The 24,169-nt window shown below is 37.4% G+C and overlaps 1 protein-coding gene across 11 annotated transcripts in view; it reads left to right on the forward strand.

Annotated features, from left to right (window-relative positions):
• SLC44A1 (solute carrier family 44 member 1) overlaps positions 1–24,169 on the forward strand; it is a 72,051-nt gene that overhangs the window by 46,951 nt on the left and 931 nt on the right. For 2 of the 11 annotated variants that reach the window (XM_014258819.2, XM_014258820.2), the window contains exons 8-15: positions 1,469–1,596; positions 2,615–2,801; positions 3,949–4,114; positions 8,393–8,549; positions 8,990–9,073; positions 10,153–10,290; positions 11,999–12,235; positions 13,902–13,982. In XM_014258819.2, coding sequence (XP_014114294.2) covers positions 1,469–1,596; positions 2,615–2,801; positions 3,949–4,114; positions 8,393–8,549; positions 8,990–9,073; positions 10,153–10,290; positions 11,999–12,235; positions 13,902–13,982 — 1,178 coding nt within the window. Of the gene's footprint in view, positions 1–1,468; positions 1,597–2,614; positions 2,802–3,948; positions 4,115–8,392; positions 8,550–8,989; positions 9,074–10,152; positions 10,291–11,998; positions 12,236–13,901; positions 14,193–16,180; positions 22,943–24,169 lie in introns of those variants that run through there. The other 9 variants (XM_088054112.1, XR_001331970.2, XR_001331969.2 and 6 more) reach the window with 9 other exon arrangements.

Raw genomic sequence — 24,169 nt, forward strand, 5'->3', positions numbered from 1 at the left:
ACAGCCTTATTTTATCATACTAGCTTTTAAATTCATAAAACTAAAGTTTTCTACACTTACTACTGACCAGCTAAGCCAAAATTTCTGGGCAGATGACTGTAGGGAAGGAAGAAAATAGAATAATCATATTAGGAAGCACTAGTGATTTAATTCTTGCAATTCATGACTGCAATGGATGGATAAAATCAGCAGACTATATATTTTCCAGGATCACTTTGGTTTTCTGATTAATGGCCTCACAATCTATGACCAGGGAAAGGAAAAATATAGAAACAGAATATTTTTCATTTATATTCTCTTTAGAAGCTGAGCAACTATGTTGAGTGAAAGAGATGAATGCCTTATCTTACTGGTATCTATTACTATGTTCTATGTTCTAAAAAGTTTCATTCATTACATGGCTTGAATAAAAAACTGTCTTTTGTGACATTCCTGCTTATTCTGTCTTGACTGCTTGTTTAGGAGATGTCAAAAGAGATTCTTCATTCTAGACCTGAACATGGTATGTTCAGCAAAAACATGTGATCACAGAATCACAGCATGGGTAAGGTTGGAAGGGACCACAGAGGTTCATCTGGTCCAACCTCCCTGCTAAGCTTCTGCATTTGATTCAGAAATACCAGCAGAACAGAGAAGTACACTTAAAAGAGAAAAGAAATGTATCAGAGAGGAGAGGTTATCTCCCTGAGGGGCTGGAGACCTTTGTTAAGAAAAATTCTACCTTGGAAAAGCAGCTAGAGTAGGAGAAAGAAAGAATGTTTTTCTGGCCATAAGGCTAGGATTAACATGACAGAGGTGAGAAGATAGTACCTCACATTGTCTTTACCTCCTGTGCCTTTTATGAGTGCTTTCTCCAGTGTCCAAGATACTGTCTGAAGCAAGTTTAGCTACATATTGTTAAGGTGCTGTTTCCAGCAGCAGGCTGATGTTTGTTGTTTGCATTAGTGTTCCCAGGAATGGCAGACTCCTTGTTTCATTTTTCTTGTTACTTCACATCCTAATCCAAGGTCCATCTCTATTGCCCCTCCTAAATTCTTACTCCCTGCATTGTTATACACACGTATACATTCATATGTACAGCCTACAACAGAACCATTTATTCTTCCTTTTGTTCTTTTATTACTTGACTAGTGGGAGCTGTGCTAGTCATTGTCAGGGCTCCCCATGAAGTAGTCCTTCAATGCAGTTTACCCTAAAACACAGAGTCAGTGTTCTTCAAGTCTCTTAAGTGGTCATAGTATGGTGAGACTGAAAAAGAGTACATTCACTTGAGAAGAGGGCAACAGAGGAGAACTAGATACTTCTCCTCTCAAGTTGCTGTTGGGTTGAGCATCAGTGCTCTTGAGTATTAAGTACCAGACTAGATTTAAAAGGGAAGAACATCTTTATTTCTCTGTGACAAGGTAGTATGTATCATACAGAAGATGAAATATTCATTTATCCTTTTTGTTTTCTTACTAAAACATAGGTGGTACAGGAGTCCTGTGGTGGCTCTATGCTAAACAGCGAATATCTGCTGGTGCTCTTGAGACCCAGATAGCCAAAGACAATCTTCAGGCTCTCTTGATCTATGCCATTGCAGCCACAGTCTTCACGGTATGCTTTGCTAATGATTGTATAATTTTCTTGTTTTTTCTGTTGGTCTCTATTTTTTTATTCAGGTGAAAGCATTGTATTGCACACATTCTGGGACAGTTTATTTCTACCACAATTTCTGTTGAAGTGATTTTTTTTCATTATGTTATTTTTTAAACTTTCAGGAATTGTTCTCTAACACCTGATTATGAGCCAGGGGAGACTTTCTAGGAACTGTTGTCTAATATCTGATTTTGAGTCAGGAGAGAATTTCTAACCCTGCAGCTACTTTTATCTACTGTAAAATGTCCACAGGGACTTCCCAGAATAGGTATGATATTGGATTGCCAATCCAAAGAGATTTTTCTTAGGTTCTCAGTTCAGAGGTACTTAGTAATTTCAGTGTATTTAAAAGTCCTTAGCCTACTTCTGAAAGAAGTTATACTCAAATCATTGTGAACTGAAATACTAACAGCAGTTGAACCAATTATCTTCTTTGGGCCTTGCTGTTAATTTCAGGGTCACTGAATTTACTACCAAAAATTGACAATTTTTGACTAACTTTGCAGGAATTGTAGACTCCCTCTTCTGTTCTTGTTGCTTCACATTCTAATCCAAAAGTTTCTCTCCATTCTCTCTCCTAGATTCTTACTCCCTATGTTATTATACACATATATACACATACATCTTATAAAACCACCACGCCATGGTCAGATAAAAATTTTAAATTATCTTTTTTAAAGGTAATTAAAGGTTAAAACTTGCTGATTTTACTTCTTTGTAAAACATAATGGATCTTATCTCATAAGCTTAAAGCTGATGATGATTCCAAATACATAACTATGAGAATGAAATTCCCCAAAAGTATAATTTGAAAAATAATTTATTACCAGAAGAAGCTGATAGAGGTTTTACATTTTGATCTTGTGATGTTAAAGTATGTTTTAACTTAGTGTGTTTGAATATCCTAGCTGTGCAAAATAGTATCCTGATTCTGTTTCAGTACTCTAAAATGTGATTTGGAAACTTTCCCCTCTAGGTTATCTTGTTCTTGATCATGTTAGTTATGCGCAAAAGAGTAGCTCTCACCATTGCCTTGTTCCACGTGGCTGGCAAGGTCTTCATACACCTGCCGCTGTTAGTCTTCCAGCCATTTTGGACTTTCTTTGTGCTTATCCTCTTCTGGACATACTGGATCACAGTCCTGCTTTTTCTTGGTACTACAGGTAAGCAGTCACTTACTTTAAATAAATTTCACTTCATTTTTGTATGATTTCAAGTAGTTGACTAAAAAGCCTCTGAGAATCTCAAAGAAAAAAGCCCACTTGTTGTGCTTCTATTTCTGTCTGCTTCACTGACTTCAGAACACTTGTTTAAAGAAGGTTATTGTACATTTAAGTCTTCATTCCCAGCATGGTACTTTATGCATTAGGCTGGCTTTTTGATTTGATACAAGTTGGCTTACTGCAAACCTTGAGACTCTATTAATAAAACTGCTATAGCATTTTTTCAAATAATTCCCTCTAATTTTACACACACAAGTTAAAGACAGCATAATCGTGGAGTCACCAGGTATTGTAGATGGTACTCACACAGGTGAGTACACAGTAAGGGAAGGGCCATTGCACACAATTACTGTCTCCCACAGTGTAAATATTGTGATTTTAGTTTTCAGTGGTTTGTAACTTAGGTGCCCAGTATCATTCCTGAATCATGAGGGAGATTTTTCTGCTGTTTGTACACTGTGTTCTGAGAGCAGCCATGTACTCCTAATTCCTGCTTGCTCTTCAGTATATAGAAGGTAAAAGCTTTGTTTGTATTCAGGGTCTGACAAGAGCTTCTAGAATTAATCAATCCTATAGGTATAAAGGTCTAAATCTTACTTATTTCAGCTAAAAAATCCCACAGCAGATGCTTTTTAAAAAGTCTGCTATTTTGCAGTACGTTGTAGACAGCAGAGACTGTCACAAAGCTATTTAGCAGTAATACAAGATAAATATTTTTCATATCCTGAGCTCTTAGCAAGTGTTGGAGGCAATAGAATTCATGTGTTTTTGTTCTCATTACTGTTGGAATTTCTAGTTTTCATTGTTTGCTGTGCTATGCGCAGAAAATGGTCACCACTGAAAGTCTCAGCCCTGTGCTTCACTTTCTGAGTCAGACCACTGCACAGGCACTAAATTTGTAGCAGAATGTAGTCTGATATTACAGCTAATCTTTCTTAAGAGCAGTCTTCCTAAACATGGCATTTAAAACTATGAGTAGAAACTAGAGGGCTTTCTGCTGTAACTGGTTATGAACTGCTACCATATGATTCCTTCATTATGAGTTGATGTAAGCATCATTTTCTTTTTTACTCTCATTTATTTCTAGGTAGTCCTGTCCCAAATGAAGAAGGATTTGTTGAATTTCGGATGGCAGGTCCTTTGAAATACATGTGGTGGTACCATGTAGTGGGACTCATCTGGATCAGCGAGTTTATCTTAGCCTGTCAGCAGATGACAGTAGCAGGAGCTGTTGTGACATACTATTTTACAAGGTAAGAATAACTAACATAGCTCTATCATGAGCAGCCTCATTGACTTAGCAGAAGTAATGAGCAGCAGGGTTTCTGGAGGGAACATTTGTGTCCATTGTGAAAGCAGGGGAACAGTTAAATTGCCTTGACTCTAACTAAATCATGTGAAGTTCTGAACTATCTGTTTTGCAATTTATAGACAGTGTTCTTGACATCTAAGACTTGAAGTCTTATTTGCCTTGTAACCTGTGCACGTTCTACAGACATGGATGGTAGCGTACAAAGCAGGATGTGCCTAGAAGGTCATCTGTTTTGCTAATAATTAATGCTGGTAAGATCTGTAGAGGCTAAAAAAATAATGAAAGCAATTGATTATTATTTTAATTGCAAAACAGTGCCCTTTAAATTATTTACGGTGCTTCACTTACCTTCATTAATCTTTCTTTCACAGGATTACTTAAGATCTTATTAGATTCATCATTTAATTATAGATTCTGACAAGATCATATACAAATAATAATTCTTGTAAAATTTTAAAGCTCCGTATTTCATTGCTGTATTTGTGAACTAAATTCTGTATCAGTTTTTTTAATAATGTATGCAGATATTTTTCAAGTGCGTGATTCGGATCACAAATGTTTAATTGGTTTGTCTTTTTAATTGAGGCTGTTATCTGAACTACATTTGACTCCTTTTCTGCCCTACTCTTAAAACAACAAAAGCAAGGAGTCAGTTTATTGTGGTGTCAGAAATTTTGTTATTTTATTAATTATGAAGTTCTCCAGTATACCAATGAAATACATCTATGAAGTTATTACAAGATGTTACAGGGATGTAATCTTGTGAATAATTAAACTAGATTGAGTATGGAATGAGGAAAATACAAAGGAAAGAGAACAACTCTGCATTGAAATAGATTGCTTAGCAACGTGTATGCTTCATCTGTAAGTTTATGTATTTCCTGTTACCTGAGGGTAAATGATTTTTATTTTATCCATGCCCTATAATTCTATAACAGAAATTTTATTTTAAGTTAGTAAATACTCATTTCTCTCTACTGTTATCTTTTTTTACATTTTAACATACAATCATAATTTGAAAAGTGACTTATAAAAATGGAAAATGCATTAATTTGCACTTAGCCATTATTTTGCATATGAGCAGCTTTCCGAGTCAAATGAGGTGAGGTTATCCATGGAGAAATGTTTTATACGTGTTCACTGCTCATTCACCTTAGCCAGATGGATTCCTTTCAACTCAGGCAATAACAGGCCTCAGAGTGTTTTCATACAGACTTTGCCCTGAAAATGAGGAAGTGTTTGGGTTGCCTCGGCATAAGATTCAAGCAATTTATGCAATTGTGCCTAGCAGGGAGTAAAATTTGTCTTCCCAAAAGCTAATTGGAAGAAAATACAGGGTAAACATATTTTAATCATTAACATCTCAGGATTACATGATGCAGATATTCATTTCATGGAATGAGGAATCTACTTTTGGTTTCTTTTCTGAATTACATTCTCATCTTTTCCAAGCCAGGGAGATCCTTTATTTTTTGAATGTTAGCACATGTTTCTTAATATGCTCATTATCATGCTATTATTTCTAATAAAGAAGAAGAGCTGTGCTTTAAATGTTTAATTAGTGTTACTCTTTCAGAGAGATGTGTAAGTGAGTTTCTTGGTAGAAAAGAAAAATGGCTTGAAACTGTGAACATGAGTATTTATCTGATAAATAAAAAATACTATATTTACATTGCATTAAATAACTTGTTTTAAGGCTCAGCCCTTGGTACCTTGAGGATATAATAGCTAAATCAGAAGTGCAAAAAATCTGAGCAAAGACCTTACCTGATCAAATAGTAACATTCTCTCCAAAGTCTACACAAAGATCTCCAAAAGAACAAGAGAGAAGACAAGTTTTTTGTAGTCTGACTAAAAAAGTATTAGCACAGTTTTTTTACTGTTTTGGAAGATTTTGAATTGCACACTATCCAATGCAACTTTATGGGAATTTCCAGTTGTGAACAGTGGTAATGCAGCCAACTGCTAGTAAGACTACCTCTCACCAATGAGTGTTTTTTGATTACTCAGAGAATCACCAGTCAAGGTACTGGCAAAAGCAGGTTAATATAGAAGTTAAAGTGTGACAGAGTTCATTGACAACATTCACTCTACTACTTAGTGGATGATTAAAGCACACTTTAAAAAGGAAAAGTAGGACTAAAATCAATTAATCTAAAATAAAACCTAAAATTATTTATGTGGAAGCTGGGGATAGAAAAAGGTTAAGGATGAGAAAAGATAAGGATCAAAAGGAATGAGGGAGACTCTCTCATTGAATCACAGGAGTAAGAGTGGGGCCCCATGCCACTCTTAGCCCCAGACTTGGCCAACAGTTTAGGCCTAAAGAGTAAAACAGCACGTAATATCACTTAATAGCAGAATTTAACGAACTTAACAAAAGAGTCTATGGAATTTACTATGAGCACAACAGTAACTTAGTTACTTAAACCTGACTTACCAATGTAACATTCATAGTACATTTACTGAAGCACATTCACACTCACATGTGTAGATACAAGGTGTAGACCCATCAGAACTTCTCTCAAGTTCACTGAAATGCTCAGGTCGGATGCCTCTGCACCTTCTCAACAGGTGAAGGGCTGAGGCTTGAGGAGTGGGGTGTCAGACCAGGTTCTGTTAGCAGCATTTGATGTTGGTCCTCTGAGTATCGCAGACTTGAGTGTTCAGTGGCTCAGAGAAGTCCCACTCAGAGGGAGGTGCTGGTCATAGCCCACTGTGGTCCAGTTTAAGGGGTTGCAAGAGAATTGGCTTTAGTCGTAGTAATTTTCTATCCTGTCCACAGTTCAGGTCTGTAACGTGATTTGAAAGTTCAGTAATAGAAATGTTGTTCTCCCTGTTGATGATTGGGCACAAAAAACAAGTTCATGTTTTTTTAAAAAAACAGGACAAGTTCTTGGGAGCAGACCATGTTTCTAATAAATTCAAGAAGCTGAGCCCAGGTGTTTGTCAAGACAAGGGTCTACGAAGCATTTCTGAGATCATAACGCAGCCCAAGGCAGGAAGGGGCAAAGGGGATGCACCTACTCATATGTGTTATGAATCGATTTAAACACAGAAGAGCAAAGACAATTAAGTTTCTGTGAATAAAACGGATCAACCCCAGAAAGGTTCGAAATATACTCCAAAACTTGATTAAAACCAGAGATTAGATGTTGGTGCTAAAAAAAAGTTGATACATTTTCTTTGATAGTAAAACAGGCAAAGGGAAAGAAACAGAAAAAGAAATATGTAGAAAAAGAGCAGAGAGAGGAACAGGGAGAGGGACAGGGGTTAGGTAGAGACATACCATCCTTCCAAGGATCCCAGTGACATCTCGTGGCTTCCCGCCATCTGGTCTTCTTGGTGGTGAGGGTTCCCCACACCTCCAAAAATTATAGAATCCAATGGATTAATGTACATTTAGGCCAGGTGGGAATGCCTAGAGAGGGCAAATTTAACACTGGCCCTTGCAGCACTGTGGGTCTGTAGCATCATGTTGCAGTGCTTGGGTGCAGGATCTGGGGGCCCCTTGTAGGTGGAACTTTTGATGGGCCTTGACATCCCATCTGCTGTCATTCACATCGATGTCCTGTAGATGCAGCTTTGCCAGGTCAAGAAGTGACTACAGCCATGCAGATCTTCGCAGTAGAATACTGGCATTTACTTGCCTCTCACTAGAGGCCTTTTTCACCACACACCCAAAACCTCTCCCTCGAGCCCCTGTCCTTTGAGTGAGGGTCTATTTGAGCCTGGCAGCTGATAGCCCTGGGGCTGTGGTCTCCACCCCAAAGGTGTGAGGCTTAACACTCCTGTGAATGTATTCTTTTCCCCCAGGCCAGAATTGAGTCACTTTATCTTAATCTCCATCAACTTGCAGTCCAGGGCCTCAGTCTGAGGCTCATTGAGGGTGTGGTGGTCTTCCATGCAGCTTTTGTTATAAAGCTTTTCTGTAATAGGCAAAGGGCTTTCATAAAAATTCTTAAGCCATAAACATTTCAGTGCCTGACAGTATGACATACCCATTCCTTATCCTAATCCTGCATTAGAGGGAAATCTGTGAGTTGCACTCACAGACTCCACTCCACTCTGTGACAGAGTGAGCAATATATCCTGAAAGCTATTAAGAGGATAATATATTCCTTTTGCACATTGTTTTACTGAGAATTTGTAGCACTTCTAGATGGTATCACATAAATACTGATTGTTCTACTTAATTTTTTTTTTCTCTTTTCAACAGGGAAAAAAGAAATCTGCCATTTACTCCCATTCTGGCATCTGTTAATCGCCTTGTTTGTTACCACCTAGGAACTGTAGCAAAGGGGTCTTTTATTATCACACTAGTGAAGATACCCCGAATGATTCTTATGTATATTCACACACAACTCAAAGGAAAGGTAAGAGAACAAGATTCCATTTTCTTACCTAAACTCAAGGCTTGATATGCTTACCTGTTTATTTAGTCAATGTGGAAGGTTGGAAGTCTTGTTTTGGGATAGATCAGGGGTAAGAAGAAATTCTTCACTGTGAGGGTGGTGAGGCACTAGAACAGGTTAGCCCAAGAAGTTGTGGATATCCCATCCCTGGAAGTGTTCTGGGTCATATTGGATGAGGTTTAGAGCAACCTGGTGTAGTGAAAGGTGTCCCTGCCTGTGGTGTTGGGAGTTCCTTCCAACCCAAACCATCCTATTGTTTTATGAATATTTAGACTTACAGGACCATGGGACTGATACAGATATCTTAAGTTAGTAGGCTGAATATCAGTTACTGAAACACAAGGAAATATTGTCCATAAAAAGTCTTTATCTATGTTTTCCCACATTCTGTGCTTTTCTAGGAAAATGCTTGTGCTCGCTGTATGCTTAAAGCCTGCATTTGCTGCCTTTGGTGTCTAGAAAAGTGCCTGACATATTTAAATCAGGTAAGATTTTCCCTATTTAAGTTTTATGTAAGGGCTGATATTAGTATATATATTCCCAGAGTGCAATCTGATGCTGACACATAATGTACTGTACTTTGGAATTGAACTTGAATGACAATAGTTCAGTCTTCATTAATGAGATTACATTGCAAAATCACTACATTGGCCATTGGAAGATAAACAAGAACTATCTGAAATAAAGAACTAAAGATATATAATAAGAACTAAAAATATTCATCTTTGTGAGCAAGGTTTCTCAAGTTTACAACAATGTGTTTAGTGGTTAAAGACCTTCCCCTTTATGTCTATTCAATTGAACTACATCTGAGTTTCAAAATATTTTTGCTATGAAAAGAGAATTAAGCTTTTCTGTGTTTAATATTTAAGATTCTCACAGTGTAAAAATGATGCAAAACATCAAATTATCATCATCTACAAATGGAAAAAAGAGAAGTGAAGTACAACACACTAGGTGGTCCTTGTAAAAGACCCCTTGTAAAATCAGGCTTATGGGCCATAAATATCACATAAATAAATATATTGTACATAATATCTCTTTCACTGTTGTTCATTTTTTTGTTTGCAGAAATGTAGGGAAAAAAATCATAAGAAAGTATTTTAAACACCCCAGTGTAATCCTTGAAAACTGTTCTCACTAACCTTAAATCCAGTCCAGTTAAGTACTTAGAAATTATCTTGCTTGACTTGTATAACACTCAGATTATTTTATATTTTCAGATTTTTTTTTTTGGAACTATTTAATTTCTGTAGCTGTGCTACTGTTCACCTCCTCCTGCAGAGAAATTGTAAATTCTGTTTAATGAGTTTTTTTGAACAAACTTGTTAATGCATAAATTATGAGCAAGAGAGGAGAAGAATAGTAATTCTTTACCTCATATAATCTTCTGTCAGCTGGTTCATATTGCTTGATTCAACAACTCTCAAGGGAATTTTTGTTCATTAAAATCATATGAAGACTGTGTCTTACTCAGAAACTGTATCTTCCCCCTCACCTTCCCCACCCTCCATCTGAAATACCTGATCATTCTACGAATAAATCTTCAATCTCCTTTTCTCAGAATGCATATACAGCCACAGCTATCAACAGCACCAATTTCTGCACCTCAGCAAAGGATGCCTTTGTTATCCTAGTGGAAAATGCTTTGCGAGTGGCTGCCATAAACACAGTTGGGGATTTTATGCTGTTTCTAGGAAAGGTATGTCTGCTGCGTACAGCTGTTACAGACCTATGTAGAAGCAATCTTTCTTTAGCAATGGTTTGAACTCCAATTCAAAATGCCTTAAAAATCCTGTTTCTTAGTGTGCACTTTATCACATCTAGTTGCATCATATTAGGAAGGGACCATCCAGGACAGGGGGATAAACAGATGATCCACTTAAATTTACTAAAAGCGACTAGAGAGAAATAGCTGAAGTTGATGACACCTAGTACATTATTTTTTTAGGGAGTCAAGAGTAAAGTGATTAGAAAGTCTAAGGTTTTGATTTTGTGGTTAAGACACAGAATTGTAAGGAAATGAAGCTTTTCCTTTAAATTCTGTTTAGTATGGGCTCTTTAGGTTTATCTTGAAAATTGGACATATTTTTGATCACCTTTTATGACAAAATCAGACTGGAAGAGTACAGAAGCCTGCTATGAGGAACTGCCAGCTTAAGCAACTTAGTTCTACTCTGAGAATTAAAAGGAGACTAGAATAATTTCTGTGATCAGTCAACTTTTTGGGTTTCCAGATAATGGAGATATACTGTATGGAAATGTAATCCAGTGAATTACTTCTATCCTTTGAAGTGCCATAATTTACTGAAACAGTTAATACCAGTCTACTTAAATCATTTGTGCCTAAGTATCTGGGCACTGGTTGGACTGATCTTGATTCGTTATTGCATTCCTCCACTTCTGTTAAATCAGAGTACAGCGGGCTGAACTTTGAATCCAGTAACTGAGTAAGATCTGAGAAGGAATAAACTTATAAGGGAGATGGAGGTGCTTGGGAGAGCCTGAAATTATATAACAAATTTCTACTGAGGAATCTGAAAAGTGTTAGGAAACACCCCCCGAAAAGTGTCTCAGATTATTATAAAAATGTTTAGGTGACAGAAATGTTCAAATGAACGGTGCATATAAAAATAAGTATCAGCTGAAATAATGCTACACTATCGATATCTCCTTTAGCAGTTCACCATAGTGTTTTCATAAAAGCTGACCTATTTTATGTTTGTGTTTAGTTGCAGTTCATAATAATACATTCACAAATGTTCAAAAAGTTAAATGACAACACCAATTTAGTCTTTCTAGTTTTGCCAAAACCAGACTGGTACACAATGGAATTTCTGTTAGGGCCTTACTCATAGTTTAGTTCTGTAGAGACTCTTACATGGAATGCCTTATGTGAATTCTGATCTACTTTATTCTGTATGGAGAGGAAACAAATATTAAACAAGCTTGGGAGTTGTTTCTGCTAGCAAAATGAGAAACATACCATTCTCCTAATACCTAACTTCTCCCTTCACTCCAAATAAAAAAAAATCCAACTGCACATTAGTTAATGCATTGCATCTGGTTGTGGAGGTTATGAAATGGTCAGGATAAAATTCTTTTTTACAGGAATGTTGTATAACACTAGAATGATGACAGCAGAATATAAATGTAATTTTCTCTGAAAAATACTCTTTGTGCTGAAGGATGTGTAACAATTGACTTGAACCTGCTGAAAAATGAATTAAATGCCATTTATCTTCTGGGATGTGGGGAATCCAGGAGGTAAAGATCTTGTTACCTACCATCTATAACCTCTAGTTCTAAGCCTGGCAGACAAAAAAGCATATTGCCTTAAAACAAACAAACCAACCAAAAAATATTGAAAGGCTTCTGCCATTAGAGTTGTCTACCATTTTCTTCTTCAGGTCCTGATTGTCTGCAGCACAGGTTTGGCTGGCATTATGTTGCTGAATTACCAACGAGATTACACCATCTGGGTGCTGCCACTCATCATTGTCTGCCTCTTTGCATTCCTGGTTGCTCACTGCTTCCTTTCCATTTATGAAATGGTTGTTGATGTCCTTTTCTTATGTTTTGCCATCGATACAAAATACAATGATGGGAGCCCTGGCAGGGAATTCTACATGGATAAAGTTCTCATGGTAAGTTTGCCCTTACTGTCAGAGTCTAAGGATCTAGTTCCATTAAATAGGTATTTTGACAATGGAATCAATGCACTAGCTGAGTACAATATTTTGGCTGGCCTTTTTTTTTTACCTTGCCATCTTGTTTGTGGCTAGATAAGGAAACAGTGTCATCTGATAAGCATCGAATAAGTAATGATGCTTCCTTCCCATGGTATTTGCTTCTATTTGCTAGCTGTTACATGAGCAGAGATCTTGCAGAATCATACTCTTGGATATCACGTCTTGTAAGTGACACAGTGCAGAATAGAAAGAAATAAAACGAGGAGAAAACTTGGGTTTTGGACTTTTCCCAAGGAGGACCTCTCTTTGGATATGAGAGAGAAAAAATATCCTCACCTCATGCATAGATAGTGACCACATAGTTTTCATATAGACATCAGAATTTGACTCTGTCACACACAGAAATGCCAGGCTTTATTTCTGTCCTGGAGCCTACGTGCTTTGTCAAGGCATTTCGTAAGACAAATTCATTTTGTCCATTTTTATTGCATGTTATTCTCTGTTCACTGTAACTAGAAACCAAGATAAAAAAATTCTGCTTCTCAAGTCCCTCACTTTGATGTTGTGTAGGAAATTTCTTGAGACAGTGTTTTTAAGTGGCAGGTGTAGAATGTATCTCTGTAAAATGTACCCTCATATGTAGGCTAGAGGAAGATTCTCATAACTACTTAGCATATTTTATTTTATTATTATTATTATTGTGGGAAAACCATGCCAAAAATTTAGTGGTACATTTTTTGTAGACCTTTATGGAAACAACATTATATAATAAATAAATGAGCCTCTGATTAGTTGCTTTTTAACAGAGTAAGAGTAAAATGCAGAGCAAGTTCTTTCAGAAGAAAGCACTGATAAACTGTAAAATCATTGTGGATTTCTTTAGTCAGCAGTCAATATCACAAAACCCCAGAACCCCAGAGTTCTTATCTTTAAGAGAAAAAAAAATTGTGTAAAATTTTGTAACACATTTTCTAATCTTCATGAAAAGGAGATTGTGATTTGGTGAAAAATATAAGAGGTTGAATTGAAGACAGGGAAATCAGCCAAACCTTCCAAGTGATAATCTTAAAGTCCTTTTGTTTAATGGAGTTCTAACATTATGCACAGGATATAAGGCAATAAATGAGATTCTGGTTTTTGTTGCTGTGGGTTTTTGATTTTTTTTTATTATGGGGGATTTTTCAGGGGGTTTGGGTGGTTTGTTGGTTTGGTGGGGTTTTTGTGGGGTTTTTTTTGCTTTTTTTTGTTTTGTTTGTGGTGGGCATTGTTTGTTTGTTTTTGCTTGTTTATTTGGGTTTTTGCCTTTTTTTGTTTTTGAAAATCAGCCTTTTACCTTCTTTCCCCATAAAGGAGAGCATTGCGTGGTAAATGTGAAAGTTGTAAGAGCACACAAGGCAAACATCTGTCTGGCTTCCAGAATTAAGTGAGGGAGACCTTTGTGGTTATTTGGCAGATTTTTTTGATACCTTGTGGTCAAGTCTAAGCAAGAGAAGCGGCAGATGCAAATTGCCTAGATATTTTGAGTAGTTACATCTTAAAATTCTGATTTAAGATGAGACTGAGATTTAATGTTTGGAATCTGCTCTATGGAAGCACTTGTCATTTTATTACTGTTTTTCAGGAGTTTGTGGAGAATAGTAGGAAATCTATGAAAGAAGCTGGCCGGGGAGGTGGAGCTGAGGGCAGAGAGCTAAAACCAATGGTAGGTGCAGATGAGGAGGTGGAGATCCTCCAAGAGTTTCACTTTTACTTCTTCTCCCTCTTTGTCTTTACTGACTGCACTTCTTCAGGAGAAGTTTTTGTTCTCTGTATCACTCAAGATGTTCTGCTTTTTCTGTTTGTGAGCTTGCCTATCACCTGGATGGCAGAGTTTTTGTCACAGCTGAGACCATCTCCTGTAAAAGTAAGATGAAAGGAACTGTCTCATATGAAACAAATGCAGTATCATTTCATTAGGATTAGTGGTGCATGCCATGTGGTATACACAGACAGCCCCAATTGCTGAATAGTCTAAAAATAAGATGGCTCTGAGATTCACTGGGCTCTTCTCAGCCCTGAGATGAACAATTTTTGCTCATCTTACATTCACTGCAAAAGCCTGAAATAAAGAACTGCGTGCATCCATTGTTTCAAAGACCAGGTATTTAAAGCCCTCACCAAATTATCTTACACAGGAATTAGATACAGTGATTCCTTTCAACCTGCTCAAATGACATTTCTCCCAGTTGTTTGTTTTATTGCCAACTACTTATGTTGCTTGTCTCTTGTGTGCTCTTTCCATCTCACACTGTCAGATGCACAGACAGTGAACAATACATCATTTATGCTTCTGCAGCCTGTTTTACTTATGGTGTGCCTGTTAGGAAGGCATTGCATGTCTGAGTAGCCTGGAATAAGAACACTATACATGGTACAGATAACAGATAGGAGGATAAGTTTGGAAGGTGGAGAACAGAGAGCGTATAACAGAAAGCCAGGCTGGGCAAGGTATGATTTGTCATTGTACATTATGACTTTGTAAAATAGAATATTCTTCCATCATTGCTTTATTAGAGCGTTTGGGGTCTTACTCATTTCCGTACGATCATTTTTTAACCAAATGGACTCTAAATAAGTGTATACTAACAGAAGAATTTCTTTTTTAAACAATGTATGTGAAGCTGTGTTGCATGAGCATTTTTTGACTAAGCTGGAATGGGTTCCTGCAATAGACTGGAGAGATGTGTAGCTTTGCGTGTCTTGCTATTTCATTATGGCATACCAGTTTCTAGATTTGCTTATGCCTAAATGCTGCTGTGTTTATACATACAAAAAAACTAATTCTATGCTCATTTTACTGTTTTCCTCTGGGAGTAATTCTAGCCGGTCACGCAGACACTAATGTTGGGATTTTCAAAGTGACCTAGTTGCTATAAATACAAATGTGCTATGAAAATGATTGAGAATTGTGTGTGCAAAATCTCTAGTTATATGCACAAAAAAATCAGTTCAAAATTTTATATTAAACTCTGTTTCAAATAATTGGTTTACCAATTAAGTGATTTTCCACTTGTGCTGTTGTCAGAGCTGGCACAGACTGCTACTTACACTTTTATACTTGGCTGTCTAAAGCTTGGATGCTAAAAAACTTTATTCACCTCCACCCCTTGTAAAAGTGTAAACCAAATACTTGCAAACCAAGGGTGGTCTTCTTAGAGGAAATATTTTCTAGGCTCTTAGCCTGGTACTGGCTGAAAGTCCTCATAGGATGGCTGGAGAAAATGCTGAGCACTTGAGGCACAGAGTGGAAGTCACCTGCTGAAATACTCCCAATTCTGCTGCTCATGTGATTGTCTTGTTTGGAACTGTTTGGGGCTTGTGGTTGTCCATTTTTGGGAATTCAGCTCCAGCTGATTTGATTTTGAAATACTAGGATCTCACTTCCTTTGACAATGGGACACAGCAGTTAAATTTCTGATATCTTTCCCCAAAGTACTGATAGAGGGCCTCAGTTTTATCTAGAATAGGATCATACATAAGTCCATTAAGTAACAGTAGTGCCCATAGCCACAAAATTGCATGTCTGAAGATTAGATCAATATTACTTTTTTCTCTTCTTTTAAAAACAGACTATTTATTGGTTTCCTTCAGTTTCCTGAAGGAAATAAGAAATAAGATATTTCTTAGATATGACAATTATTTCTTAAAGTGATATGCCCTAAGTGCAGTTGTATTTAAAGTAGATATTAGTAGCAGAGATGAGGAAACATTTTAGAAAGTTCTTTTCTTGTGTCAGGGCACAACAAAAAGCCCCACCTTTTTATGCTTCTTTCTTTATGACTTCCAGTGACCCTTTTGACTCAGTTTCTCCTTGTCCTTTGGTATCTGTCTAAGACTGTACTGTATGACTTTGTTTTCTAGGCCTCTGGAGCAAGTTCATCTTGAAACTAGCCAGCCATATTGGAACCCATTGACATTCCAAAACAGTATATATATACATATATACATACATACATATATATATATATATATTTAAATAAACAGCCAAAATCAGAGAAAAGGAACAGGGATTTAAAACTTTTTTTAACAATTATTTTTGTGAAACATGTACTCTTTTCATACGGGTGGCTTTTACAAGCAGTTTTATCATTGTTCCATTTCTTAAATTATTTGTTGTGGTCATGGAAATGTTGATTCTTATCTGCTTGATATTTTAAAATCTGGAGGAAGTATCATTGTAAAAATAATCTGAAATCATGACTGGGTTTAGAGACAGATTTCCCATGACACTGCTAATCTGCTGAGAGTTTTACTTGTTTAATTTCTTTTAAATTTGCATTAAATTCGGGACAGTGACACACATGTACAGAAAACCTTAAAATCAAGAAAAGTCTCAAATTTATTTTTTCAAGAGGTGGTTTTAGCAAAAATTCATTCAGTTCAAATGTGTTTGTAAGCAGTTACTTTACCGCCCTGGCAGGGCACAGTTTTGTTTACCAGTATCAGATATCACAATAACCAACTCCTCAGGTATTTAGGTGTGTGGGAGCCCTTGCATCTCCTATTAAACAGAACCTACAAAATGGGGACAGATAATTTTTATATGCAATTAACTTCCTGCCTACCCTATTTTTACCCCTCATACCCATTGCCCTCTATCCTTCCCTTGAGTTCAGTAGCCTCCTTCACACTTCAGCAGTGTTCCTTTGAAGGGTATGGATTCTCCATACGGGCAAGTGAAATAACAGATTGTTAAAGCTCAGTCTTAGCCATACTCATGATTAATTCATGACTAGATTCAGAGATGCTGAGGATGGGAAGAGAAATGAATTGTACTGCTGTACATAAAAAAGTACTGTATGCTTCATTTCATCTAATGAGAGAGCTCTGGGAGGTATAAGGGATCATTCCTTGCCTGTTGTTTGATTCATATCTGTACATACTGTAGTGGGTGGCTAAAGCCAGAAAGGGCAGAGAAACATTCCTTTGGAAGTGTAGCTGCCAGGATAGTTATCTGAAGTTATTAAATAATGACAAGAGAACATGCTTTTTTATTATTATTAGATACATAAATATCTTTGAAGTCTGGAAGCTCACCAGATATGAATGCTAATATTCAATTATTCAGCATAGTGAAATGGTAAATGCTTAACTGTATTTGCTAAGAATTAATGATCTGTCTATGCTATATATTCCTTTTGTTAACATTTTTTTAAGAAGACTATTTTTGTTATTGTAAAGTTAATATTTCAGAGCAGAATTTTTAAACTTATTGCACTAAATACAAGCTGTCTACAAATAATGATGCCTCAATGGTTCAATCACTCCACTCTAGAAAATCTCTTGAAAGAGTAAGAGCCTTTCTACAGAAGCTTTATGATGGAGTACAGAGGTATGTCTAAGTAAAGACATGCACAACGTATGTAATCAAGGTTTAGTAAGTAAGCAGTTTAACTGTGCTTCCTTTCAGACTATCAGATTTTTTAATTGTTGCTGAAGGTTTTAAAAATTATGTAGTATCATTTAGCTAACTAGTGCTCTTATCTTTTTGGCAATAGTAAAATGTTTCACTTTTGCTTCCAGAAGTCATTTGATAATTTGAATTTGTTACTTTTTTTTTTTTTTCTGTAAGCCAGTTAAAACAAATTCATATTACAGATCCCAAACTATTTGAAAGGTAGAAAAATCAAGATTCTTTTAGAAAGGATAGCTTTTAGGGAGGCAAAGAGAATTGAATTATCCAGTCCTGGAAGCACTTACTCATTTAAGTGAACCATATCTGTAACTCAGCTAGCATCAGGAGGACTGTCTAAATATGGAGATTGTAACATACACATCTGTGTAAGTGCTGACTGGACTAGAGATTCAGCCTGGGGATTCAAACTGGAACACAGGTGAACTGGAACATCTCAGTGCAAGTTAGAGGTCAGACTTGCCCAGAAGAAACACTGGAGCAGCCTTACTTTTGTGAAGAGACATTCCTGCAATACTAGTGTCTAAGATAGCAGTGGTACTCAACACCGGTATTGGTGTAGATCAGAGGGGTTTAGCAACACAAATTTTAAAACTGGCTTAGATGAATCCTAGAAACTTCAAGGCTAAAAGACTTCTCAAGTACCCAGTTGCTTCCAGAGAATCTAGTTTGCATCTTGTTTGGAGGTTATTGGAAGTGCTTAATCAAAGAAGCCTTGTATTCTGCTCATTTTGATAAAAAATTTCTGCCATGACTGGTTCCACAAGTTTGTGTTCTTTGCTCACTAGAAATCCTGAGTGGGAACTGTTCTCTGTAATTGCAACTAGGACTGCAGTTGGTAACAAATTTTGTATTTTTGTATGACTTGACTGTGCACCATTTTTATAGCAGTTTATCCTGTCTTAAAAATAAATTTGTTTATTTACATGGTGTTTAAAAGATACAGGCAACACTTTTCTATGGGTAGTTGTAATGTTTAAGCGACAAATCTATATCATTACAAAGTTCTTAATAAAAACATGTGCATCATTCTTGAGTGTATATCCAGCATGCAGAGCTTTTCAGTCCTGCCAAAAAAGGCATTCTATCCACACACAGGTTTTTCAATGGCCCTTTAAAGCTTTGAAATGTCCTTTGAAGTTCATTTGCAACCAAACTACCCTCTTCCAGCTCTGTCTTGTGCACAGAGATAAGCAGAAGACAGAATTCTGAAAAGACAACTTTTCAGGACAAATTTAGACTGCTTTCCTTTCTTAGTGGGGATAGTGGAGTGGGAGGACATTTTGGCATGTAAATCCCATACATAATTTTTGGCAGTAAGGTTGCTGGGGTCTGCCAGCTGTGATGGATTAAATACTTTTTTTGACTGTTGGTTATTAAAGCCAGTGTATGGTCTGCTTTGTGGGAAGCAGTCTAGACTAAGTAGAGAGAGATGCTGCACTGAGAATAACAATGCAGGAGGAGCAGACAAGACAGCTAAAACAGAGAAATCATCTCCTCAGAATGTCCATTGAATTGAGTAGTGCTCAAAGACTGGAGATTTAGGCTGATTTAGAAACAATCATTGGGATTACTGCATCCCAGCATTTGTTTTCTGCATCATAGCCTCTGACCAGCTAGGTTTGAAACAGAAAAAAGCATACCATTCCTACCATTCCTTAAATTTTTAAATATTTTTCCACATTACTTTTTCTGTTTGGAAGTTGAACAGCACCATGTCATCTTTCCTGCTTCTTCCAGCCCTGGAGAATGATTGTTTTTGTTCTTTTGGGTCTCACTTCATACTGCTCTCTGAGTAAAAGAATGGCAAGTGGCAGTGTCTGCTCCCCTTTGTCCCTTATCTTACTATGTTCCCTTTTACCTTCCAGAGGCAATGATTCAGGATATCACCAGGACTGAATGAGAGGGAGAGTAGGCACTAAGCTAAAGTTCTGAGGTAGGATTTTTGTTTTGGTTTTTTTTTTGCTTTTGTTTTGGTTTTTTTGTTTTTGTTTTGGTTTTTTTTTTTGGTCTGGTAGTACTCCATCCCTGTGGTTAGAAGTGGAACCAATCACTTCTAGAGTTTCACATCAGCCCCACAGCTGGACTTAACACATAGGATGGCAAGCTTAGATTTGCATGTTCAGCTTTCCACTAGCTCCCAGCTGCCAGAACCAGGACATGCTTCTAAATGTGGCCTTAGATTGGCATAGTAAATGAAAGACTTTCTGCACTGGTAAAGTGTGTCCTAGAAAGGAGAACTAACCGTGGAATATGCAGTTAAATGTTGTGGTTGGTTGACCACGCTGTCACATACACTGCTACTCTGTTGCTTGCTCAGTCCCTGCAGCAGGATGGGAGAGTGCAGTGAAAGGACAAAAACATTGATACAAGTGCAGTTCATTAAGCAAATATGGGGAAAAAATATATAACGAAGGCAATCGCAATCATTTACCAGCAGACCAATGCCCAGCCAATCTCCAAGCAGCAGCTGCTTCGGAACCACACCCACTCCAGTTTAATTGCTACGTGTTAAATTATATGGTGTGGAATATTTCTTAAGTCTGTTCAGGTCAGCTGTCCTGGCTGTATGCCCTCTCATCTTTTTGCCCAACCCCAAACGACTGCTGGGGGTCCTATAGTAGAAAATAGAGAGGGCCTTGACCCTGTGCGAGCACTGCTCAGCAGCAGGTAAAGCTTTGTGTTAGCAACACTGTTTTGGTTGCAGATCTTAAACACAGCACCTTGCAGGTTGCTGAAAAGAAAATTAACTCTATCCAGCCTAACCCAGTACACAGGTCCACTTACCCAATAATTAATCCAAGACTTGCTCCCTGCATTTCTGTACAGCATCTTCTCAGGGTGGTTACTTCTTTCTGAAAGGGCTTTTTTAGCAGTAGGCAATTAGCCTGCTCCACGGTGCTCCCTTTCATGGAGGGAGCAGGGGATGTTAGCTCTTACTCTTTCAGCACATAATGGGGATATAAAGCAAAAATGAGCCCTTTCTGTATCAGTGTTCTGGCAATTGAGCAGCCAGTGCTGGAGACAATATATTTAATGTGCCCTCAGGGCATGCACTTTAGTGGTTTGCTCTGAGTGGTTATGATGTATTCTATGAATGTATGTTATAGAGTCAGAATAAAATGCATGTAGCAAACATATACTCATCTTACCATCTAGTGAGCATTTAGTTCAGAGTGCATATTACATGCTATATTGAATATGGCACTGTCGTTTTAAGAAACAGTCTTAAGATTTATAAGTAGATACCTAATAGCATTCCTGTTTTTTTAAATCATGGCTTGGTCTGTACAGACACTGTTTACTAAATCTAAATATCACTAGCCTATTGTTTCTTGAACAGCTTGAACTGTTATTAACACAGAAATTCTATTTCATCTTTGTGAAAAAAAACAATAAAACAACCCTTGTGTTTCCCAACTCAAAACCCAACAGGCTTATTTGAAGCATTTCTTGCACTCAGCTTCATTGTTGGGATGATGAAAGTTTACTCTAAATATTTAATTTTCAAATGCTCTTCCAACTGTTTCATCTATGCTGTTATTTCCATCATGTAACAAGATTATGGAGACTAGTAAATCTGCATATCTTGTGTTCCATAGCAAATACTGTTCTCAAGGTATTTTTTTTCTGTTATATTTAAAGAGATGAGAGAAGAGATGAAACTCATCTCTTATGATGTGGGTCATGTATAAAAGACAAAATTTCTGGTCTGAGATGGAGCTGTGATGGGTCTTGCAATCTGATACAATCAAGCCAAAGCTCCTCAGAGACCAGGATTATAAAAATATTTCTAAGGAGAATTGGTAGCATGAATCGATCTGAAAATACCTATTTGGAGGCTAAGCTATCTGGCATTCTTTTGGCAGCCATCTGTTAAAATGGAACTAGCAGAAAACCAGCAAACTCCCATCAGATTCTACTCCCTGTCTCACTGAGGTCAAGGTGTCATATTTGAATGTGATGAGCAGAATTTGGTGTTACAAGTGTTTGGTACTTTACTACAGATACATGGGACTCCCCTTAGAATCAAAGTTCCAAGAATTCAGAGTAAAAGTATCTGCTGACTTTAACAGAATTAACCTAATCTTAGTAATGTTAAAGGCAGCTATGGCCTCTCTAACTATGTGATTTATAAGTAGATACCTAACAGCATTCCTGTTTTATGCCAGCAGCATGTGTGGCTACCATTCCTTAAGTGTGCCATCTCTCCTCTCTGGATTGAGTGGAAATAGGGGCAGCTTATTTAAAAAAGGTTTGGTAAAATTAGTAAGCTGACTATTTATGAAACCCAGCAGAAGTTGTGCTGACTGGAGTTCCTGCTATAATGATGTTTTTTAACTCTCAAATACCATGTGTCCTCCATGTTAGTATTAGTTGGGTCCCTCCCTGCTGTTCAGACTGAAATGGGAGAATATCTCTTTTGAAAAACAGTACCACAGACAATTTCATAGTGTCTCCTAGGGGAGTGAGGTAAGAGAAAACAGAAAGGTGGTTTTGTTTCTAATGTAGGCCAGAAAGCAGCTGCCAGAAGTTAGGTGGAGCCATGGAGAGCAGATAGAAAATATTCTGCAGGATCTTCATAGTAGTTAAGAAAATTCACATTCTAATTCAGACATCTCTCAGCAACATCTCCTGTGTCCCACCTGAATTTTACTCTGGAGCTCTTCAGACCAAAATGAAGGTGGAATACTATACCTATACAAAAGAATTATTTCTATATAATTAATTGTGTTGCTGATTACAGAAACTACCCTAAGGAAAAAGGAAAATCTTCTGAACAGATTTTAAAGGCTTGACAGTACTTGCATTGTCATAGTCCATCAAAGCTTCATCTGGAAATGAATTTTTCATCCATCCTACTCATACTTCTAACAGGGCAATCAAACCCTTGGACTGGCTTAGTGATTTACATTGAATCAAGATCAACTAACAAGTGCTCCTTTTTCCAGTGGAATGCCACCTCCTTTGAGAATGGGAAAAGTAAATGTGACACTGTTTATTGTTGTCTTGAAAACTTAAACAATTTTATACTGCAAGCTGTGAATGCAGGAAGAGAAAAGAAATTAACAGTGCTGATCTAATCTTAGATTTTCTGTGTAAACTGACATTGTGCCAGGATACTGATGCAAAACTGTATTTTAGTCTAAGAAATGTATAGATTTTTTTAATGTATCAAAATAAAGTTTTCCTTTTAAGTAAGAAAGAAATTCTTGTATCTTCCATGTGGTGTGCGTAAGCCATACTCTTATTAGCAATACAATCTCATGTTCCTGAGAAGCAAGCCAAATTTTTGCTGAAGTTTTACTTTACTTTTGTGCCTGCTCTTAAGCTGAGTAGCTCTAGTAACATCGGACATACTGTCGTGGTTCCAGAAAAGCATTCTGATGCTAATGTTTTCTGAGATGAGCATGTGAATGAGGTTTGGTGGAGCAGAGGCAGAATATTTTTGCTTTCTTCTCAGTGATACTTAGTGATCCTCCCTCTCACTGATCCTCTCACATCTGCTCCTCAGCTTTTCTCCAGAGTGTTGAAAACTGTCCCTTTAGGCTAACAGTTTCACCCATCACCACATTCCTCAGCCTCTCTGATAGGTTACAGGGTTTGCTGAAGGTCAGTCACATACAGAAGCAGTTGGAAAGTTCTACACTGTAAAAGATGAGGTTGTGGTCACACATGCAGAAGAGTCCTTGCTAATACCCAGGAAGCAGGACTCAGCATTCATAAGGCTACCTGGAGCATACTGGCTTATAAAATGCTTGGCCTTACCAGGACAACTGTGGGGCAGTGAACAGTAGGGAAGCATGAAGGAGGTCTTGTTATGCATTATGAGTCATGCAAGCTGCATATCCCAGCATATCCCAGCACAGCACCTGTTGTGGCACCCCTTCTTTGTTCTTCAAGGACCTGTACACACTCCCCATTCTGCATAGCTGTTGTAACAGCTTGAATGTCTAAACATGGATGGTGAGTAGAAGCAATAACAGAGACACATACAGTCACAAAGATTTCTTCCCCTCTTTTCTCTATCCCATAGGTGCAGCGTATTTCTGCTTTTGGTGACATTTTTTATACAATAATACACTAAAGCACTAATAAGCCAAGCTGAAACGTGTCTTCTGCTTCTGTTGTTCTTTACTGCAAACCACGTCAGCACTGTATTTGCTTAGGATGGTGTACTTTATCTAGAAACTACTGCTACTTCTGAAATGGAGACTGATGCTGTTGAGGCTAATAAGTCAATACCACTGGAGGAAAAGGACTGGACAGCCCATCAGGCAGGACCTGTGCACACAGGCAGGGTCTATGCTGAGGACCCAAAGTGTTCTGTTGCATGTCGGTGTTCTGCAGTTCCACTGAAGTTACGTCCCCTTGGCTTGGAGTGTCTATTTCATGGTTTATTAACAGTGAAGCTGCATGGCTATATGGGCTTAGTT

This window comes from Pseudopodoces humilis, chromosome 4 (assembly GCF_049639895.1).
Source record: "Pseudopodoces humilis isolate 2021_Gansu_Grassland_sample_001 chromosome 4, ASM4963989v1, whole genome shotgun sequence".
NCBI classification, from domain to species: Eukaryota; Metazoa; Chordata; class Aves; order Passeriformes; family Paridae; genus Pseudopodoces; species Pseudopodoces humilis.